This window comes from Pristiophorus japonicus, chromosome 15 (assembly GCF_044704955.1).
Source record: "Pristiophorus japonicus isolate sPriJap1 chromosome 15, sPriJap1.hap1, whole genome shotgun sequence".
In the NCBI taxonomy this organism is placed as follows: domain Eukaryota; kingdom Metazoa; phylum Chordata; class Chondrichthyes; family Pristiophoridae; genus Pristiophorus; species Pristiophorus japonicus.
In genome coordinates this window covers 74,282,059-74,299,229 of record NC_091991.1, presented here as the reverse complement: position 1 = coordinate 74,299,229, position 17,171 = coordinate 74,282,059, and the positions used below count along the sequence as shown (strand labels likewise).

The 17,171-nt window shown below is 44.4% G+C and overlaps 1 protein-coding gene across 10 annotated transcripts in view; it reads left to right on the top strand.

Moving 5' to 3' along the window:
* Positions 1 to 15,157, top strand: part of LOC139280852 (ataxin-7-like protein 1) — a 464,769-nt gene extending 449,612 nt beyond the window's left edge. For 7 of the 10 annotated variants that reach the window (XM_070900609.1, XM_070900605.1, XM_070900608.1 and 4 more), the window contains one exon: positions 8,582 to 9,073. In XM_070900609.1, coding sequence (XP_070756710.1) covers positions 8,582 to 8,719 — 138 coding nt within the window. In that variant the 3' untranslated portion in view covers positions 8,720 to 9,073. Of the gene's footprint in view, positions 1 to 8,581; positions 9,077 to 12,696 lie in introns of those variants that run through there. The other 3 variants (XM_070900603.1, XM_070900602.1, XM_070900601.1) reach the window with 2 other exon arrangements.
* Positions 15,158 to 17,171: the final 2,014 nt, after the last annotated feature.

Below are 17,171 nucleotides of genomic sequence, written 5' to 3'. Positions count from 1 at the left end.
CAGCGGGACCTGGGGGTACTTGCACATCAAACACAAAAGGTTAGTATGCAGGTACAGCAGGTGATCAGGAAGGCCAATGGAATCTTGGCCTTTATTGCAAAGGGGATGGAGTATAAAAGCAGGGAAGCCTTGCTACAGGTATAAGGGTATTCGTGAGTCCACACCTGGAATATTGCGTGCAGTTTTGGTTTCCATATTTACGAAAGGATATACTTGCTTTCGAGGCAGTTTAGATAAGGTTCACTGATTCCGGAGATGAGGGGGTTGACTTATGAGGAAAGGTTGAGTAGGTTGAGCCTCTACTCATTAGAATTCAAAAGAATGAGAGGTGATCTTATCGAAACGTATAAGATTATGGGGGGGTTTGACAAGGTGGATGCAGAGAGGATGTTTCCACTGATAGGGGAAACTAGAACTAGAGGGCAAGATCTTAGAATAAGGGGCTGCCCATTTAAAACTGAGATGAGGAGAAATTTCTTAGAGGGTTGTAAATCTGTGGAATTCGCTGCCTTAGAGAGCTGTGGATGCTGGGACATTGAATAAATTTAAGACAGAAATACAGTTTCTTAAACGGTTCGGGGTTATGAGGAGTGGGCAGGGAAGTGGAGCTGAGTCCATGATCAGATCAGCCATGATCTTATTGAATGGCGGAGCAGGCTCGCGGGGCCGTATGGCCTACTCCTGTTCCTATTTCTTATGTTCTTATAAATAGAAACCCATTAATGCTTTTATTTGTTATACTGTGCTGGTGATCTCAGAAGTGTTTTTTTCAGCAGCAATTTCACCAATATTTGAAATGTTAATTCTGTGTCCCTATTTAGTAATTGTGCAGCATAAAACACTGTAGTGAAAATGAGAACAATGTGAAACATGATAGCAACAAAAAAATGCTCAACCAGTCAAGCAGTGCATGGTAATTTTAAAAATATTTAGTGAGAACCACTTCACTGTTTTAAATTTGAAGGCAACCGTTTAAACAGATAAAGCAAATAACTGGAGGGTTTTTTCACAGTACCATTTACTTGAATTACCTTTTGAAACCAGCTTGAGTCTTGTCTCCTGTGTACCACTTGTTAATTATAGTAAAGGGGAGCACAGTACATTGAGTTCCTGCTTACTCAGACCTTTTTGCATTAAGGAAGTTCTGTAACATCTATTAATACAAGCGTGGCCTTAATCCTCTTCAACAATAAGTAACTGTATTTTAACAGTGGTCTTGGCAGAATAGTAATGCTAAGCTTTGGCTCGGTAATGTTGATTGTTGTGGAGTGAGTGATGAAGTTTCGATCTCCCACGCTGCCCTGTTCTAAATCTTGAGCCACGTTGACTGGAGAGGTGGTGCATTAAAGGCTATGGTTTCTCTTGAAGAAAGGAAGGGGAAATTAGAAAGGATATTCCAGCACTTCTGTGTGGTCGGCAAAAGGGGGCCATCAGTAGAGGTTTGCAAGTAGGCCAACTATCTTCCTTCGCAGCAGAGGCACAAGTCCATGTGGACTGAAACACAGAGATACGTTACTTGGTTAAAGGAATAAAACTGCATGTTTTCTTCCTTCTGGTATTTGCCAGCACGTTTTGGATAAGTGCTTACAGTGCAGTCTGCTATCATTTCCTGTGGTTAGTCGTTGTGGGTAAGAATGCCATAACTTTAAAGCAAAGCTTTTATTCAAACATTCAAATATGGGAGGATCAGCGCAGCAACAGGAATTGTTCCTTAAGTTTTCCATCCTGCATTGACTTCCACTTGTTGCAGACAGTACATAGTGCTCCTTCATGAACTACTTTCAGTTCTTGTCCTTTTATTGTCAGCATTCAACTCAGTTGAGTAGCTTCTATGTGAGAGTACCACATTCAGACACTTCCTGTGGAGTACGGACTGAGGTTTAAATGTTCACGCAGTTGCCTGATGACAACCACTGCTGAGCACCTCTGGAAATGTGGGGTGTACATGGCCATTCTTTCTCTCCCTACTCCCTCCAAGAGACACATTGACGTATAGATTAGAATTAAACAATAGTTTGGCTGGCTTTCTAGTACTTCCACCCCAGAAACACAGTTAGTCAGCACCTTAGTGGACAGGGAATTTAAATAGAGCTGGAGCGCTGGGCCCTGGAACATCATGGGCCACCCCAACCGTGTGAGAACACCACCGCAGGTTGGGGCTATAAATAGAGCCGGAGTGCTGGGCCCTGGAACATCGTGGTGGAGGTGCGGCGAATGAGGGTACGGGGCCCAGAAGAGCCGAGGGCCCAGGGGCAGCACGGACCTGCCCACACTGCAATATGTGTGCACACTAGGTCCGTGCAGCAGAGCAGGTCTCCAGTCGTCCAGGTTTATCCTTGCCACTGGATAAAGACCTAGCTCTTGTCAAGCCCGTGTGGTGGCTGATGTGCAACGGTCACCACATGGTAAAAAAATCCACGCACAGGCATCTTCCACCCCCTCAACTGGAGTTCAGGACTGGAACATCGGGTCCTTCATTAAAACATCTGTGAACTCTCATGGAAGCAAGTCATCCTCGTTCGAGGGACCACCTACGATGATGGACAGGGAATATTAAGTTTCTTGACTCCTTTGCAAAAATGTTCTGGGAATTGAAGATTGTCAAATAACAAAAGAGGGGTGTGATTTACCGTAATGATGCGATGCCTCCTTTTGGGGCTATCTAGATTATGCCTGGCCTGCAGCAATCGAGTAGGATGCCAGCATGTTTGTTTTATTTTGAGTGCCAGGGTATAAGCTACCATTGGATTTTTGAAGTTGCAGTGCAATTTTCCCATTTATGTGTTGGTGATCCTGGCAGTGAGGATAAGGTCAGAGAGAAGCTTATTTGAGCTTTCCCAAAAGGGTCTGTTGCATGCTCGGAGGTGGTCTTAATAGTAACCTGGAGTTCTGTCTCAGTGAGACGAGATTCAAGTCACGCATCAGACACAATCTGAAAATAAATAATTTACTGCATGGGTTGATACATCGCCCCCTGCCCCTTGAGAGTAGTGGCCAATGGACCTGGCTGCCACAAGGTACAGCATAAAGTTAGGTTTTCTTGAAGTTCCACCCAGGAGGCACAATTACAGTTTTTGAGTGGCTGCAGCAATTCCACTGGCATTTAGCACAGTACAGAACATCACAGCCAAGAAGGTGTTCACAACTCAAAACCTTCAGGAACGCTGCACTAAATATTTAGAACAGGAACAATGGGCCACCTCGCAATTGGGCTACCCAACAAGAAATGACAGGTGTGGCCTTCTTGATACGAGAGGGTTTTATTTGTTCTCCCGATCTGGGCAATGCTGTTGTCCGTGTTTATTACCCTGAGAAATGGATTGTCGGTCGCCTTCTTGAACTACTGCAGTTATTGTGGAGATGGTGATCCCATGATGGTGTTGGTAAGGAATTCCGGGATTTTGACCCAGCGACGGTGAAGGAAGAGCAGCGGTACAGGATTGGATGTGTCTTGGCGGGGAAGTGATGGTGTTGGGGGTTATATGGCTAGGAGGCACTGTCAAATTAAGCTTGGTGAGATAGGCACAACTTAATATTGGAGCTGGGCATTCAGGAGCAAATCCAGAAAGCACTTATTCCACACAGTCGTCGAAATCTGGAATTCTCTCCTCCAAAAGGCTGTGGATGCTGCATTAATTGAAAATCTTAAGACTGAGACCGACAGAATGTTATAAGAAATAGGAGTAGGCCATACGGCCCCTCGAGCCTGCTCCACCATTTAATATGATCATGGCTGATCCGATCATGGACTCAGGTCCACTTCCCTGCCCGCTCCCCATAACCTCATATTCCCTTATTGGTTCAGAAACTGTCTATCTCTGTCTTACATTTATTCAATGACCCAGCTTCCACAGCTCTCTGAGGCAGCGAATTCCACAGATTTACAACCCTCTGAGAGAAGAAATTCCTCCTCATCTCACTTTTAAATGGGTGGCCCCTTATTCTAAGATTATGTCCCCTAATTCTAGTCTCCCCTATCAGTGGAAACATCCTCTCTGCATCCACCTTGTCAAGCCCCCTCATAATCCTCTCTGCATCCACCTTGTCAAGCCCCCTCATAATCTTATATGTTTCAATAAGATCACCTCTTATTCTTCTGAATTATTCGTTAAGGATATCAAGAGATATCGATCAAAAGCAGGCCCGTAGAATTTACAGCACAGAAACAGGCCTCTCGGCCCAACAGGTGTATGCCAGTGTTTATGCTCCACACAAGCCTCCTCCCACTCTACTTCATATCATCCCATCAGCATAACTTTCTATTCCTTTTTCCCTCAAATCTAGCTTCCTTAAATGCACCTATGCTATTTGCCTCAACTACTCCATGTGGTCGTAAGTTTCACATTCTAATCACTCTCTGGGTAAATATAATTGACGTACAGCTCAGCCATGATCTCACTGAATGGCAGAACAGACTCAAGGAGCTGAATGGCCTACTCCTGTTCCTGTTTTCCTATGAAGCAGTGCATGCTGCAGATAGCATATACTGCAGCTACAGCGTACCAATGGCAGATAGCAAGTTCAGTGTTTGAATCATCGGTCAAGTGGTGTTGAGCTTCTTGAATGTTTAAAGGTTTTTCTTTTTTGCCTTAAAAAAGGACATTTCAGAGCATTTTGCTTTAAGCTTTGGACCCTCTTTACAGACTTGCTCTTTTTCTGGCAGCCATGGCTGAGTGATAGCACACTCATCTCGGAGTCAGAAAGTTATAGGTTCAAGACCCACTCCAGAGACTTGAGCACAAAATCCAGGCTGACACTCCAGTACAAAATCGAGGGAGTGCTGCAACTGTCGGAGGTGCCGCTTTCCATATGAAACGTTAAACCGAGGCCTCCTCTGTCCTCTCAGGTGGACATAAAATGGTACTATTTTGAAGAAAAGCAGGGCCGTTCTCCCAGTGACCTAGACAGTATTTATCCCTTAACCAACTTAATTAAATCAAATTATGTGGTCATTATCTCATTGCCATCTGTGGGACCTTGCTGCATGCAAATTTCCTACATTACAACAGTGTCTACAGTCCAGATTCCACCCAGTGTGAGATTAGTCGCGGAGGGATCCGCCGGCGTGATGTCATGTCGACCGCCCATGCCGGATGCTGCAAATCGGCTATTTTGGTCAGGGATGCTGGCCTCAGATCGACCTGCCGCCCGCCAGAAGGACCGCTCGCTAAAAGCAGGTGTGAGCTGGCCGTGAGTCGGGCGGCAGGGAGAAGGGCTCCGAGTGCTGCAGCGCTGCACATCGCCGCTATGGTGCAGATTGCTGGACCATCAGGAGTGGGACTGCTGGGAAAAAGTTAGGTGGAGGTTGCTTTCCTTTATTGCTGATGGTCAGGTTTAATTTGGATGTGATAAAAGTGACTGAAATGTGTCTAGGCTGATGGAAACTTTTTTCTTTTGCCTTGCTGCAAGACCTTCATTGAGAAGCCCAATGGTGAAGGCAAAATAAATCTGAATAAATGAAAAGTCACATTTTGTCCATCCAAGCTGATTAATTCATTCCATGACACAGTCCTTCAAGAAGTTCTCAGGGAAGCACTACATATCACATAGAGGGTAAGAGGGTTAGGGTTAGAATGATACATTGTAAGCCTGAGACAGCTGCAGACTCTGACAACATTTGTCTGGGAGGAAAAGGGTATAAAGTTACAGCTATTCGATTTTAGGGGCAGCGCGATTACAGACCAAACCGAGGAAGGACTACGGTCAATAGAACACAGCAAGAGACAAACGTCGAGGTGACTCAGTGGCCTACCGTTGAGGTTTCAACGACTAGACTGTCAGTATTGCCTTTCTTTGTCCTGCAAGGAAACTACTTCATAAAATCTGTACTGATACATCACAAAATACCTGTACCCAGCGTGTCTTGTGGTGAGGGACATAAGTCTATTCTGAGAGATGTAATTAATCTGACTCATCGAATAACCCTCACAGCACTTAAAGCGTGCTGCGATGGCCTGATGACCGTACCCATTATACAGTGCAGACATATGTGGATGGGAGGATATTCCTGATAAAGCAGATGACCTGAGGGACAGATGTGTGTTTCTCACAAGGCACCACACATGACGTTAGAATCAGACACTCACCAAGAGAGGGTCAACAATGTGAGTGTATTTACAAGTGCACAAAAACGAAGGTTACATAATATTATTACATTTACAAACATTTACACCACCAACACCCACTCCTCTACCCAGCACCATTACCTCTCTCTCCCCCCTTGAAGCGATGCCCAAGCTCCTCTACCTCGCCCCGCCTACACCACGGCGTCCCGCTCCCCTGCCCCTCTCTGCCTCTAGTGGATGAGGTTGTGCAGGAGAGCAGCGGGATTTTGCAGATGTGTGCGTCTTGGTGAGAAGGCAGGGGGCGTGGCCGAAGGCGCCGGGATCTCCTGCTCCTTTGGATCTAACTGCCTTGAGGGTGTGGGCTCGGGGGCTTGCACTAAGCATCCAGAAGCCATCTCTTGCCTCATCGCCTCAATGCTCTCGGTTGTGCGCTCCAATACAGTGATGAGCCGGTCTATCTTATCATCGTGCTGCTGGATGAAGGTGGCGATGCTGGTAGCTATCCCAGTCATGGACTGGAGCATATCGCGACCTATCTGCACGCTTGTCCGTGATAGATGGACCATCTCCATAATTGCAGAGAGCCGTGGTGAATCCTCAGGTGGTTGCTCGCTCCTGATGAGTTCTGGCGCCATGCTTCCCTTCACGCCACAGCCTCTGCGCTTGGTAGAGCTTGCCAGTGTGGAGTCCGTTCCAAACCCCAGGAACTCGGAGGCCGACACTGAGGCTCTGCGGACACCTGGCTCACATGACAGCAGGCTGCTGTCATCCTGTTCCTTCTCCTGGAGCTCAAGGGGCTCAAAGACGGGCCCTCCTTTCTCTCCTCTTCTTCGTGGCTCAGGGTGCGCTCACACTGGAGATTAATATAACCTTACCATGTTATGGCATCGGATCTGCATCAGCTGTTGTGGTTGCATGGCGACGGTCACCCACCAATGCCAGCACACGTTCCTCCAGCCTGCTCAATTCGACCACCTCTGCTGCTCCCCCTCCCATCGCTCTCAGGCTTGCTGCCTTGGATGCTTTCTTCTTCTGCACAAAGAAACATTGCAGCCTTTAACCCCTTTGCTGATGCCCCCCACACACATACATCTGGCGCATAACCTTTTTGGTGTTGGACAGGAGGGGGGCGAATAAATTTGTACTCACTCTTGCTGCCGCCAGCAAATCGTTCCAACATTTCCAGCATTGGTCCCCATCCCGCTCAACGTTACCCATTGCGGGCACGATCTCGCCAATCTCCCTCCAAATGTGTCAGTATTGGGGTGGTGGAGACTTGCCTCAACCATCCTGGGTGAGGTCTTTGTACCTGCGCTCCACCTCCGTTACTAGCTCCTCCAATTCCTCCTCATTTAACCAGGGAGCTCTGGGCCGGGTTTTGCCGGTCTTTATTGCTGGTTTCTGGTCACTCGTCGTCAATGATGAAACGAATGGTGCTCAACAATTTGTGTGTCTCAATTTCTCCAACTGACCCCTCTCCAACCTCCGACTCTCTCCTCTCCAACCTCTGACTCTCTCCTCTCCAACCTCCAACTCTGTCCTCTCCAACCTCCAACTCTGTCCAACCTCCAACTTCCAACTCTCTCCTCTCCAACCTCCAACTCTCTCCAATCTCCAACTCTCTCCTCTCCAACCTCCAACTCTGTCCAACCTCCAACCTCCAACTCTCTCCTCTCCAACCTCCAGCTCTCTCCAACCTCCAGCTCTCTCCAATCTCCAACTCTCTCCTCTCCAACCTCCAACTCTCTCCTCTCCAACCTCCAACTCTGTCCTCTGCAACCTCCAACTCTCTCCTCTCCAACCTCCAACTCTGTCCTCTCAAATGCCAACTTTGTCCTCTCCCCTCTCACACTCACAGGTGGAATAAAGTGGTGTGCCTTTATGCACATGCGCAGTACAGCAATCAGCCTCAAACGGCCCCAAAATGATGACACGTCGGAAGACAAAAACTACAAAAAAAAATTGAGAAGTCTTGCGCATGTGCATTGGAGGCCCTCCGAAGATCCCCGAGTGGAGAAGCCTCCAACTGCCACACACTGATGACGCCGGCCGTTCACTCGCGCCCGCTCCCGCCCGCCGACTGTCGCTGCCGCTGCCGCCCACACGATGGAGCCGAAAGTGGCTCCTGACGGGACCCGGCGGCAGCAGGCAGCAAAAAGGTAAGTGCCGCCCGGAGGCCGCCGAGAAATAGGCGGCGATCAAATTCGGCCCCTATATCATTCAAAATGGGTTTTACCCTAAAATTGAATAAAGTCTGTCACTTAAAGTACTATATAATTCATATAATTATTTTGTTGTGGCGTTGTTTAACTGAAACTAAAGTTGACACTCAGATTATTCTTTTGAAAAGAAAAATAAATGTTCACATTCTTGCATCAGTGTGATGTCACGAGAAATTAATCTAGATTTTCAGGATAGCTGATTTCATACTGACACCAAGTAGTAAATTTCCATTGAAAAGTTCATGTTCTGTGACCTTAAATTTTATTTTTACCTTTCTCGTTTCTTTTATGCAGATTGGGAAAAGTAGCAGTGTATCTTTATCACAGTCCAGTCCTTCAACGACAGCAAACCCTGTACACGGCAACAGACAAGTAGGTAACACAGTATACACTCCAGTACTAATGGCTGCTGTGGAATTGCAGTACATCTGAGTGATCTTAAGGTGGCAGGATTGTTTTGTAATTGGTTCCCGTGTTTAGTCCTTCAATAAATCTGTGGAAAAGAACTGAGCTTTATGTCTACTCCAAAATCCGGTCCATTAACAAAACAACATCACATATTGTTTCAACTGACATCAAGTTGGTTGTGCATCTTTAGGGTAAGCAGTATTGGTATGTGGAATCTATTGACGTTTTAACAAATTGGCAAAGACCATACTGATAGTTTTTTTAAAGATAATTTTCCACCCACTTCAAACTTCAGAGGGAGAGAAATAGAAACCTGGGATTCAAAACTGAAAGAAAATGCTTCAAATTCCAATGCGACAGAACTTCTTGCCCTCAAAACCCAAGAAGCTGGTAGACGGGAGAGATTTCCTCAAGGGAACCTTAATCCCTTTAATCCCCTTCAAACTTTCTTTGGCTCCCAGGAAGGGAGAAGGATTAGAACACACAGCGCTAGAACTATGCAGTCCAGTCCTGTTAAGTGTATAACTGATTTTCCACATTTTGTTATACACTGCTTGTCAGGGATAGAGAGTCCCTGTGAAGAATGCTATAGTACAAAAACTCATTTATCTGGAAAAGTGCTGTTTTATGCTAAAATAATAAAACGGTATACGACTGCCTAAAGAGCTTAAAGTGCAGCATTTGCTTTGGCTGGTCTGTAGTCGACAGATGAACAATTAACAGATTAGCATTTGTAATGATGAGAATATTTGTATAGACTGCAAAACTATACACTTAAAACGAAACTTCTCTGCTAGAATACATTTCCACAAAAAAATTGCTTGAATTTGCAGCTTGTAAGTATGTACTTTTAAAAAGGAAAAGACTATAACTCTGAACCTATAAGTGGATTAAACTGTAAATGAAGCTTGCAACTGTTATCCAGCTGGATCAACAATTGGGAGAAAGCTTGAAGTTGTGAGCAAGAATACCCTTAATTGATCGGATTCCTAGTACTGCAGCTCAATATTGTGTGATTATTGAATCAAGCACCAAACAGTAGCTGCCGTTACTGTCTGGTTTGAACTCCAGAAAAGTGAACAGTGAATTCTCCTACTCCTAAAGCAAGTAACGAGCCTTGTTTAGGTACTTGAGTAATTCATTCCGTTTGAAGCTAGTTTGATTGATCTGATCACCTCCCTTTAGATGCCTTATGTTGCAGATTCTAGCAGAGTACATTCTCGAGTGTTTATTCTGATCTTTTGAGCTTCTGCCAATCAAATCCAACCAATCTAAGTGCAGCTGCAAATCCGGAATGTGGAGGAAACCGGGTTTGCTCCCTCTTGACTTCAGATCTGTGCATTACCTTAAAGTAAACTTTAAGGCATTGTCTCACGCTGGGGTACAGTTGCACCGTTGCATCAGTCAGGCCCAGCCCTGAAGCCACGAGTGCACGTTCCGGCAGGGTGGTGACCAGGAGCAAGGATGTTCAGGGTAGTAACGCCAACTGTGGCACTATAACAGTTGCCCTAGTTGAGATCAGCTAACGCAGCACAAAGTAAGCATTGAATGTTGGACTCTCTGATCTGGTCTAATTAGGCAGCTGCAATACGAGAATGCTCAACTCCAAGCTCAGGTTTGAAGTTCAGTTTTGTCTGTTATTGGCCCGCCATCTTGCCCCAGAACAATGGGTTCTATAATTTCAGGGGAGGACAGGATTGAGGGTCATCGTGCTGGTGCCCATCCCTTTTCTCCTCAACCTGGGGGCATATTCTGCATTAAAGGTGCAAAATATATATAACGTAAGCAACTTATAGTTGCTGTTGGTCAAGCACACTTCCTCGCAGGTCAATGAAACCTAGATAAGAATCGCAGAAACATCCACAGGCTGAGACATTTCTCCCTCCTGAGGCGTGTAGTAAACTTGAGGTCATCCAAAATTCGGCAGCCTATTTCCTAACTCACACCAAGTCCCAATTACCCATCACCCCTGTGCTCGCTGACCTACTTTATCTCCCGATTCAGCAACGCCTCGATTTTAAAAATTCTCACCCTTGATTTCAAATCCCTCCACAGCCTCACTCTATCTTTCTAATCTCCTCCAGTCCCACAATCCCTCATGATATCTGCGCTCCTCTAACTCTGGCCTCTTAAGCATCCCTGATTATAATCGCTCTACCATCAGTGGCCATGCCTTCAGCTGCCTAGGCCCTAAACCTCTCCGTCTCTCTCTACCTCTTGTTCCTCTTTTATGACGTTCCTTAAAACCTGCCTCTTTGACCAAGCTTTTGGCCATCTGCCCTCATTTCTCAATGCATGGCTCAGTGTCAAATATTGTTTCATAACAATCCTGTGAAGTGCCTTGGGACTTGTATTTGTGTTGTTGTAGCATTGTTGGAGCAGTAAGAGAAATCGGAGAGGAAGAAGAGACGTGGAAAACATTTGTAGCACTCATGAATAAAAAGCTATAACACATGTAATGAGCACATGAGGCTGTGCTAATTTGGAAAGTTCCTATTGATTCCAGACTCTACAGATATCATTTTTAAGTCTTGTGATTTGACTTACAAAATCTTATGCAGATTGCTGAATGTAGTTTTCTGTGTGGATCCTATAGTTAGTAGTGTGCTGTTGGATCTTATCATCATCATAGGTGGTCCCTCGAACTAGGATGACTTGCTTCCACACCAAAAGGGATGAGTTCACAAATGTTTCAATGGAGGATCTGATATTCCAGCCCTGAACTCTGGGGATGGAAAATGCCTGTGCGTGGATTTGTTTTAATGTGTGGTGACCGTTGCACATCAGCCACCACACGGGCTAGACAGAGCTAGGCCTTTAACCTGTGGCAAGGGTTAACCAGGATGACTGGAGACCTGCTCTGCTGCACAGACCTGGTACGCACACATATCGCAGTGTGGACTGGCCTGTGCTGCCCCTGGGCCCTCGGCTCTTCTGGGCCCCGCACCCTCATTTGCCGCACCTCCGCCACGATCTCTCCCTGCTCTTCCACCACAAACATTCGCCGCTCCTCTGCCATGATCTCTCGCCACACCTCTGCCACGATCTCTCACCGCTCCTCTGCCACGATCTCTCACCGCTCCTCTGCCACAATCTCTCATCGCTCCTCTGCCACAATCTCTCGCCGCTCCTCCGCCACAAAACATTCACCACCCCTCCGCCACGATCTCTAGCCGCATCTTTGCTACGATCTCTCTCCACTTATCTCTTGTCATATCTCAGCCACGATCTCTCACCGCTCCTCCGCCTCAATCATTCGTCGCACTTCCGCCACGATCTCTCGCTGCTCATCCACCCTGACCTTCCCGCTCCTCTGCTGTGCTTGGGCCCCACCGATGTTCCTGCCCATGCTCCAAACAGCGACCTGGCCTTAATGACATCACCCAGTCGCCCACCTCGAAGTCGTCGCACACTTGGAACGACTTGCACTGGAAGTTGTAGTGGTATGCAGGTCGGGCTGGCCCACAATTTTCCAGGGCCCTATGTCGGATCTTATAGTTAGTGGTATGCTAGCATAGATTGGTGGTGCTGGTATTCAGATGGTTGTATATCTATTATGAATGCAGCTCATTGTTGTTCTGAGACCGACCCAAATGACTGATCTGCCTCATCAACTGTCATTTGGTCTTAATCTTGGTTACCTCTCTTTGACCATTTTCTAAAGGGGTGAGAGAGAACTCAAGTGATCTATGTATTGATTGAACTTAACTTTTTTTTCTTATTATATGATGCTGTTGTATAGTAAAATGGATCAAATTCTATTTTAATATAAGCTTCAGAATTTCTCAAAATACCTCTAAATCCCAACTTGCAATCAGAGCCACCATCTCAAGAATATCTTGTTTCTCAAAATAAAATGAAACAAATTATGACTAGAGCACTCTTTATTTTTGTTAATGTCTCCATTGAAATCTGCTATTACTTTATGTAACAAACTCCATGCTTTTGCCTCATTCTGTTTATACTGGAGCTTTATTCTAATTCTCTCCTTTTTTTTGCAGCCAAAAGTGCATCAGTGAAAACCGTTTTTATGGGGTTAGTAGTCAAAAAGACAGCAGTTGAAAGTGGCTCTGGTACTCGCTTTTAACTGCACACTGGACTGCATCGATAAGGCAAAAACCTCGGCTCTGAAGATGTGAAGAACCCTCCCTCTCAGCCAATACCTTCTAGCGGCCTTTTCCCCCATTCTTTTAGCAATGGTGTCTGAACGAGCGTGCGGTGACTTACCAATCATTCCGTTTGGTTATATGAAAGAAAGCCCTATTTCACTTGTTCCTTTTGGTATTGGTTTAGGGATGCTCAGTAATGCAATATAACAAATTCTAGAAAAGCCGGGATAATCATGATTTTCTTCCCCCCCCCCCCCCCCACCCCCCAAACCTATGGGGATAATTATAATCTGAAATGTTAATCATGATCTAAAGCAACTTGGCAAGTATGCAAAGATAAACGGTATCAAAGCCTATTTCTACTTGGGACATTTTTTTTTAAATTCTTGACAATTGGCAGGATTTATGGAATCCCACATAATTACAATGATTTGTATCCCTATAGTTTTATAGAAATGATATATCCTTTATCATCGAAATGTTTTGTGACATGGCAGATATTGCGCAGTGTGGGGTACTGAAGAAAAATGTCTAACCTTTGTTCTACCAGCACTCACACTTTAGTATTGCATTTGTAATTCCATGCCTGTAGAGACCCAGCTACCAGAAAACAAAAAAATACTTCAAAAAAAAAATACAATCTTTCTTTGCCAATGGGAAAATTTGTTCTGTTTGTTGGCAGAAGTGAAATCTTGAGGAAGTACCTTTTTAAGCTAAGAGGAGGGTAGTGATAACTGGATTGTCACCAGCTTTGTATCAGGGGATGTTACAAAAAGGTGGAGTTTTTGAGCTTGTTAATGTTATGAGCGCAGTTGCAGAGGGAACGATGGGAGATAAGTGGAGAGCAAAGGTAAAGAAAGTGTTAATGACGTCTTATTATTCAGTGTTAAAAGTGCACTTATTTGTGATGGATTCTTCCCAATTAGAAAAGAACAGGCAGGGATTAAAGAAGAACAAGGATTTTCCCGTAACAGGGATGTTTTTTTTATGGTTTTAATAGCGGATATTAGTTAAAAGAGAAGGCCATTCTGTGAAATAAACTAAAGCTGGTGTCCAGAGACTGTTAAAATGAAGAAGCAGCACAGAGAAATATTTTTCTTTAGCTAATCACCATCCACCCAGTTGAGAGGTTGTTCCTTTAATTGTTAGTGTTAATTTTCATTAATTTATGATTTATCATTTTATTAATGCTCTAACTGACCAGGATAGGTTCAGAAATAGAATTTAGGAAAGTCAAAAGTTGTGTGTTTATATATTTTTTAAATAAATTTGGATTGAATTTTTGCTATATACATTTTGTTAGACTGAAGATTGTGTACATATCTGTTGTTATTTTTGCACAAATGTTTGTCATGGTTAGCTTAGGAGCTTATAAGTATTTTAATTTTTCTAACTTATTGTGGGTTGTTATAAAACTACAGGGGGTGGGAAATGAATTCCCAATAATTAGAATAATTTTTTTTATATATTAAAAAGCTGAAGTCTGTCATGAATACAAACTTTCCTTTTAAAACTGGCTGTGCTCGTCAGGAACTGCAACTGGGCAGTGAGATGCAAGAGAAGTCCGTGACTGAAGGGGACAGCTTGGTTACTATAACAAGTGTCAGATCTTGCCCACATTGTGGGTCTTGGTATTGTATATTGTGCCAATACAAATCATGGACGCAATGCATAAGCCTGTCAGCCATAAAGAGACAGCTGATTACTGTATGCCTTCTTTTGTATTGATGTAACAATTGTATATAAAGCTGATCAAAACCTTTGTAGAAAATAGTTTATACAGCATTATTATATTACTGCTGAATCTCAGTGAATTCTTGGGAAAAAAAGTTTTTCTATTTACACCTTATTTTTTGTTACACTATTGACCCGTGGCATTTTGACAAAACTCTGTGGGTTTTGCATTGCTGGTCAGTCATGGGTGTGTTAATACTGCTGTTGCACAGATAAGAATTTGCACCTGCCTCATTGTGCTTTCCTACTGCAGATTTCAATTCCTCCCCATCTGATGATAATGAAATCATCTTCCGTGCCATACCGTAACTATTCTCTTTCCGTAAATGGATTTTATAACACTACGTATTTTCAATTTGCTTTGTGCACTTTTCTTTTCCATCTCTTCCTTCCCCTCCCCTTCCCCCAAGCAATGTTATTGCATTCATTCCATGCCTACCTTCATCTTTGTGGTATTGTTAACAGAATGGTGTCTAGAATAGCTGTAAATAGTTAATTCGATGGCGTACAGAGAAAATAAATTGAACAAACCTTGTTTCTGATTGCTACTGCCATGGTTCAACACCCAGCTTGGAGATATTCTCTAGTGAGGGATGTATTTTTTTTGTTTTGTTTTGTAACAGGCTTTGTAAATAAAAAATAATTTATATGTTTGTAAGAAGTACACTTTCCTGTTGTATCTTTACTCCAATGTGTGGACTTCCTTCAATTGTTTTAGGAACATAGGAATTCGGAGCTTTGTTTTTGAAACTACATGACAAACTGTTTTTTAAGCCAGTTACATGGGGGCCGATTTTCATCGAGGCCTCCGCCCGCCCAAGTGCCGCCGGTGGCCGCCGATGTACCAGACGGTACTTTGGGCGGGATATTCATTGCCAAGGTCCCTCGAAGGTTGGCAGGTGGCAAATGGATGACGTACACTGCCAATCTGGGCAGCAGAGGGCGGGAGCTCTCATTCTCGGCGGCAGAGGCGGTTGCTGGCCAAGTGCCGCCGAGGATGGAGTCGGGTTGACGGAGGCCTTAAAAAAAAATCACCAATAAACATTTTTTAAACTGTTGGAAGACCTCCAAGGGACCCCATGCAGGTAAGTCGCTGTTGAAAATGTTTTTTAAAATGTTCATTTACCTTTTTTTTCGGTTTTTTCATACTCTCCATCGGGGACAGACCAGCCTCCAGCCAGCGGTGCACCCCCGTTCTGCCGCCGAGTCCAGCCCGCAGGAATCTGGGAGCTCGGCAGGCGGGAGGTCAGTTGCGCCTCTTGGCCATCCACTGACATCAGCGGTTGGTTGCCGGTGGCTCTCTCCCGTCCGCTCCAGGCCACCTCCAAAGTGGCACAGGATGGATCTTCAGGAGGAATGTCGGCGGCAGCAGGTGGTTGGCTGATAAATTTCGGCCCCATGATAACCGAATCAACAATTTGGGTTGATAAAAAGTGGGTTTCAGTTTTGCATCAATTCAAGCAATGCCGTGGAATTTGGGTGTGAAAATCCGATTTAGTCCGATGTTATGATACCATTTCCAGGAAGTGGTCTCATACAGCTTCAGCCTCACACCATCGACCAAGACACCAACAATAGGTGTGAAGCCAAGCTTGTGTTCCCAGGTTTATCCAATAGATCTTTTTAAACATCATTTTAAATGTTAATAGGGATGACAGTGGTCAGTGCTTTAATGTCAAAACTTAATTTTCGTATAGGTGCCAGTGACCCAAGTTTAGTGTCTGCATGCAATCACACGTGGGCAGAGCTCATTTTAACCTGGCCAAAGAGTGCAGCAGAGTTGGCAGTATAACCTGGGCTTGCCAGCTCCACAACACTGTAAGTAAGTACTAGTCTGAAACCCACTATGCAAAGACAGCCGGGACATGCTGCAATCTTACTTCAGCAAGAAGAAACTCCACATCGCAGCAACGAGTCTTCAACCATCTCTCAACTGATAATTATATCAGCTACATCTGCACTCTATAACAACTGAACTTGCTAGTAAGTTTAGTGCCATTGTGTTGATCATATTTCTGCTTACAGTCATTTGGCAACAGAGGCTAATTGAAAACATGTGACCAGAACTTAACTGCCTGCTTAAATCTGTCATGGTTTATTGCTAAACTTAAATTGCTGAACTGATATGGCCAGGGTGATAGAAAAACCAGCTGAGATACAATTCTGAGTTACATTCCACTGTGATAAAGCAGTCCACTTTATTGTATTACACCAGAGGGAAATCATTTCATCTCTCATGCAGCATGTTCTGGCTAATGGTTCATTGTAACAGCATGACCATCTCTAGTCTACAGCCATGCTTAATGACATTCTACAAAATGTTGATTCTTAAGAGTACAAATTTTAAAGCAAAAAAATCTGTAAAATTAATGGGTTTAATTTTTAGCAATTGCAAAAACATAATTTTAACGTGTTACAAATCAAATGGAATCAAAAACACAATTTATAGATTTGCGGATGACATCAAATTGGGGGATTGGGCTCGTCAATACTGAGAAGGACAGCAACAAATTACAAGAGGACATTAATAAACTTGCAGAATGGGCATATATTTGGCAAATGAGTTTCAACACAGATCAATGTGAGGTATATTTTGGTAAGAAAAATAACGAGGTCACATATTACTTGGAAAG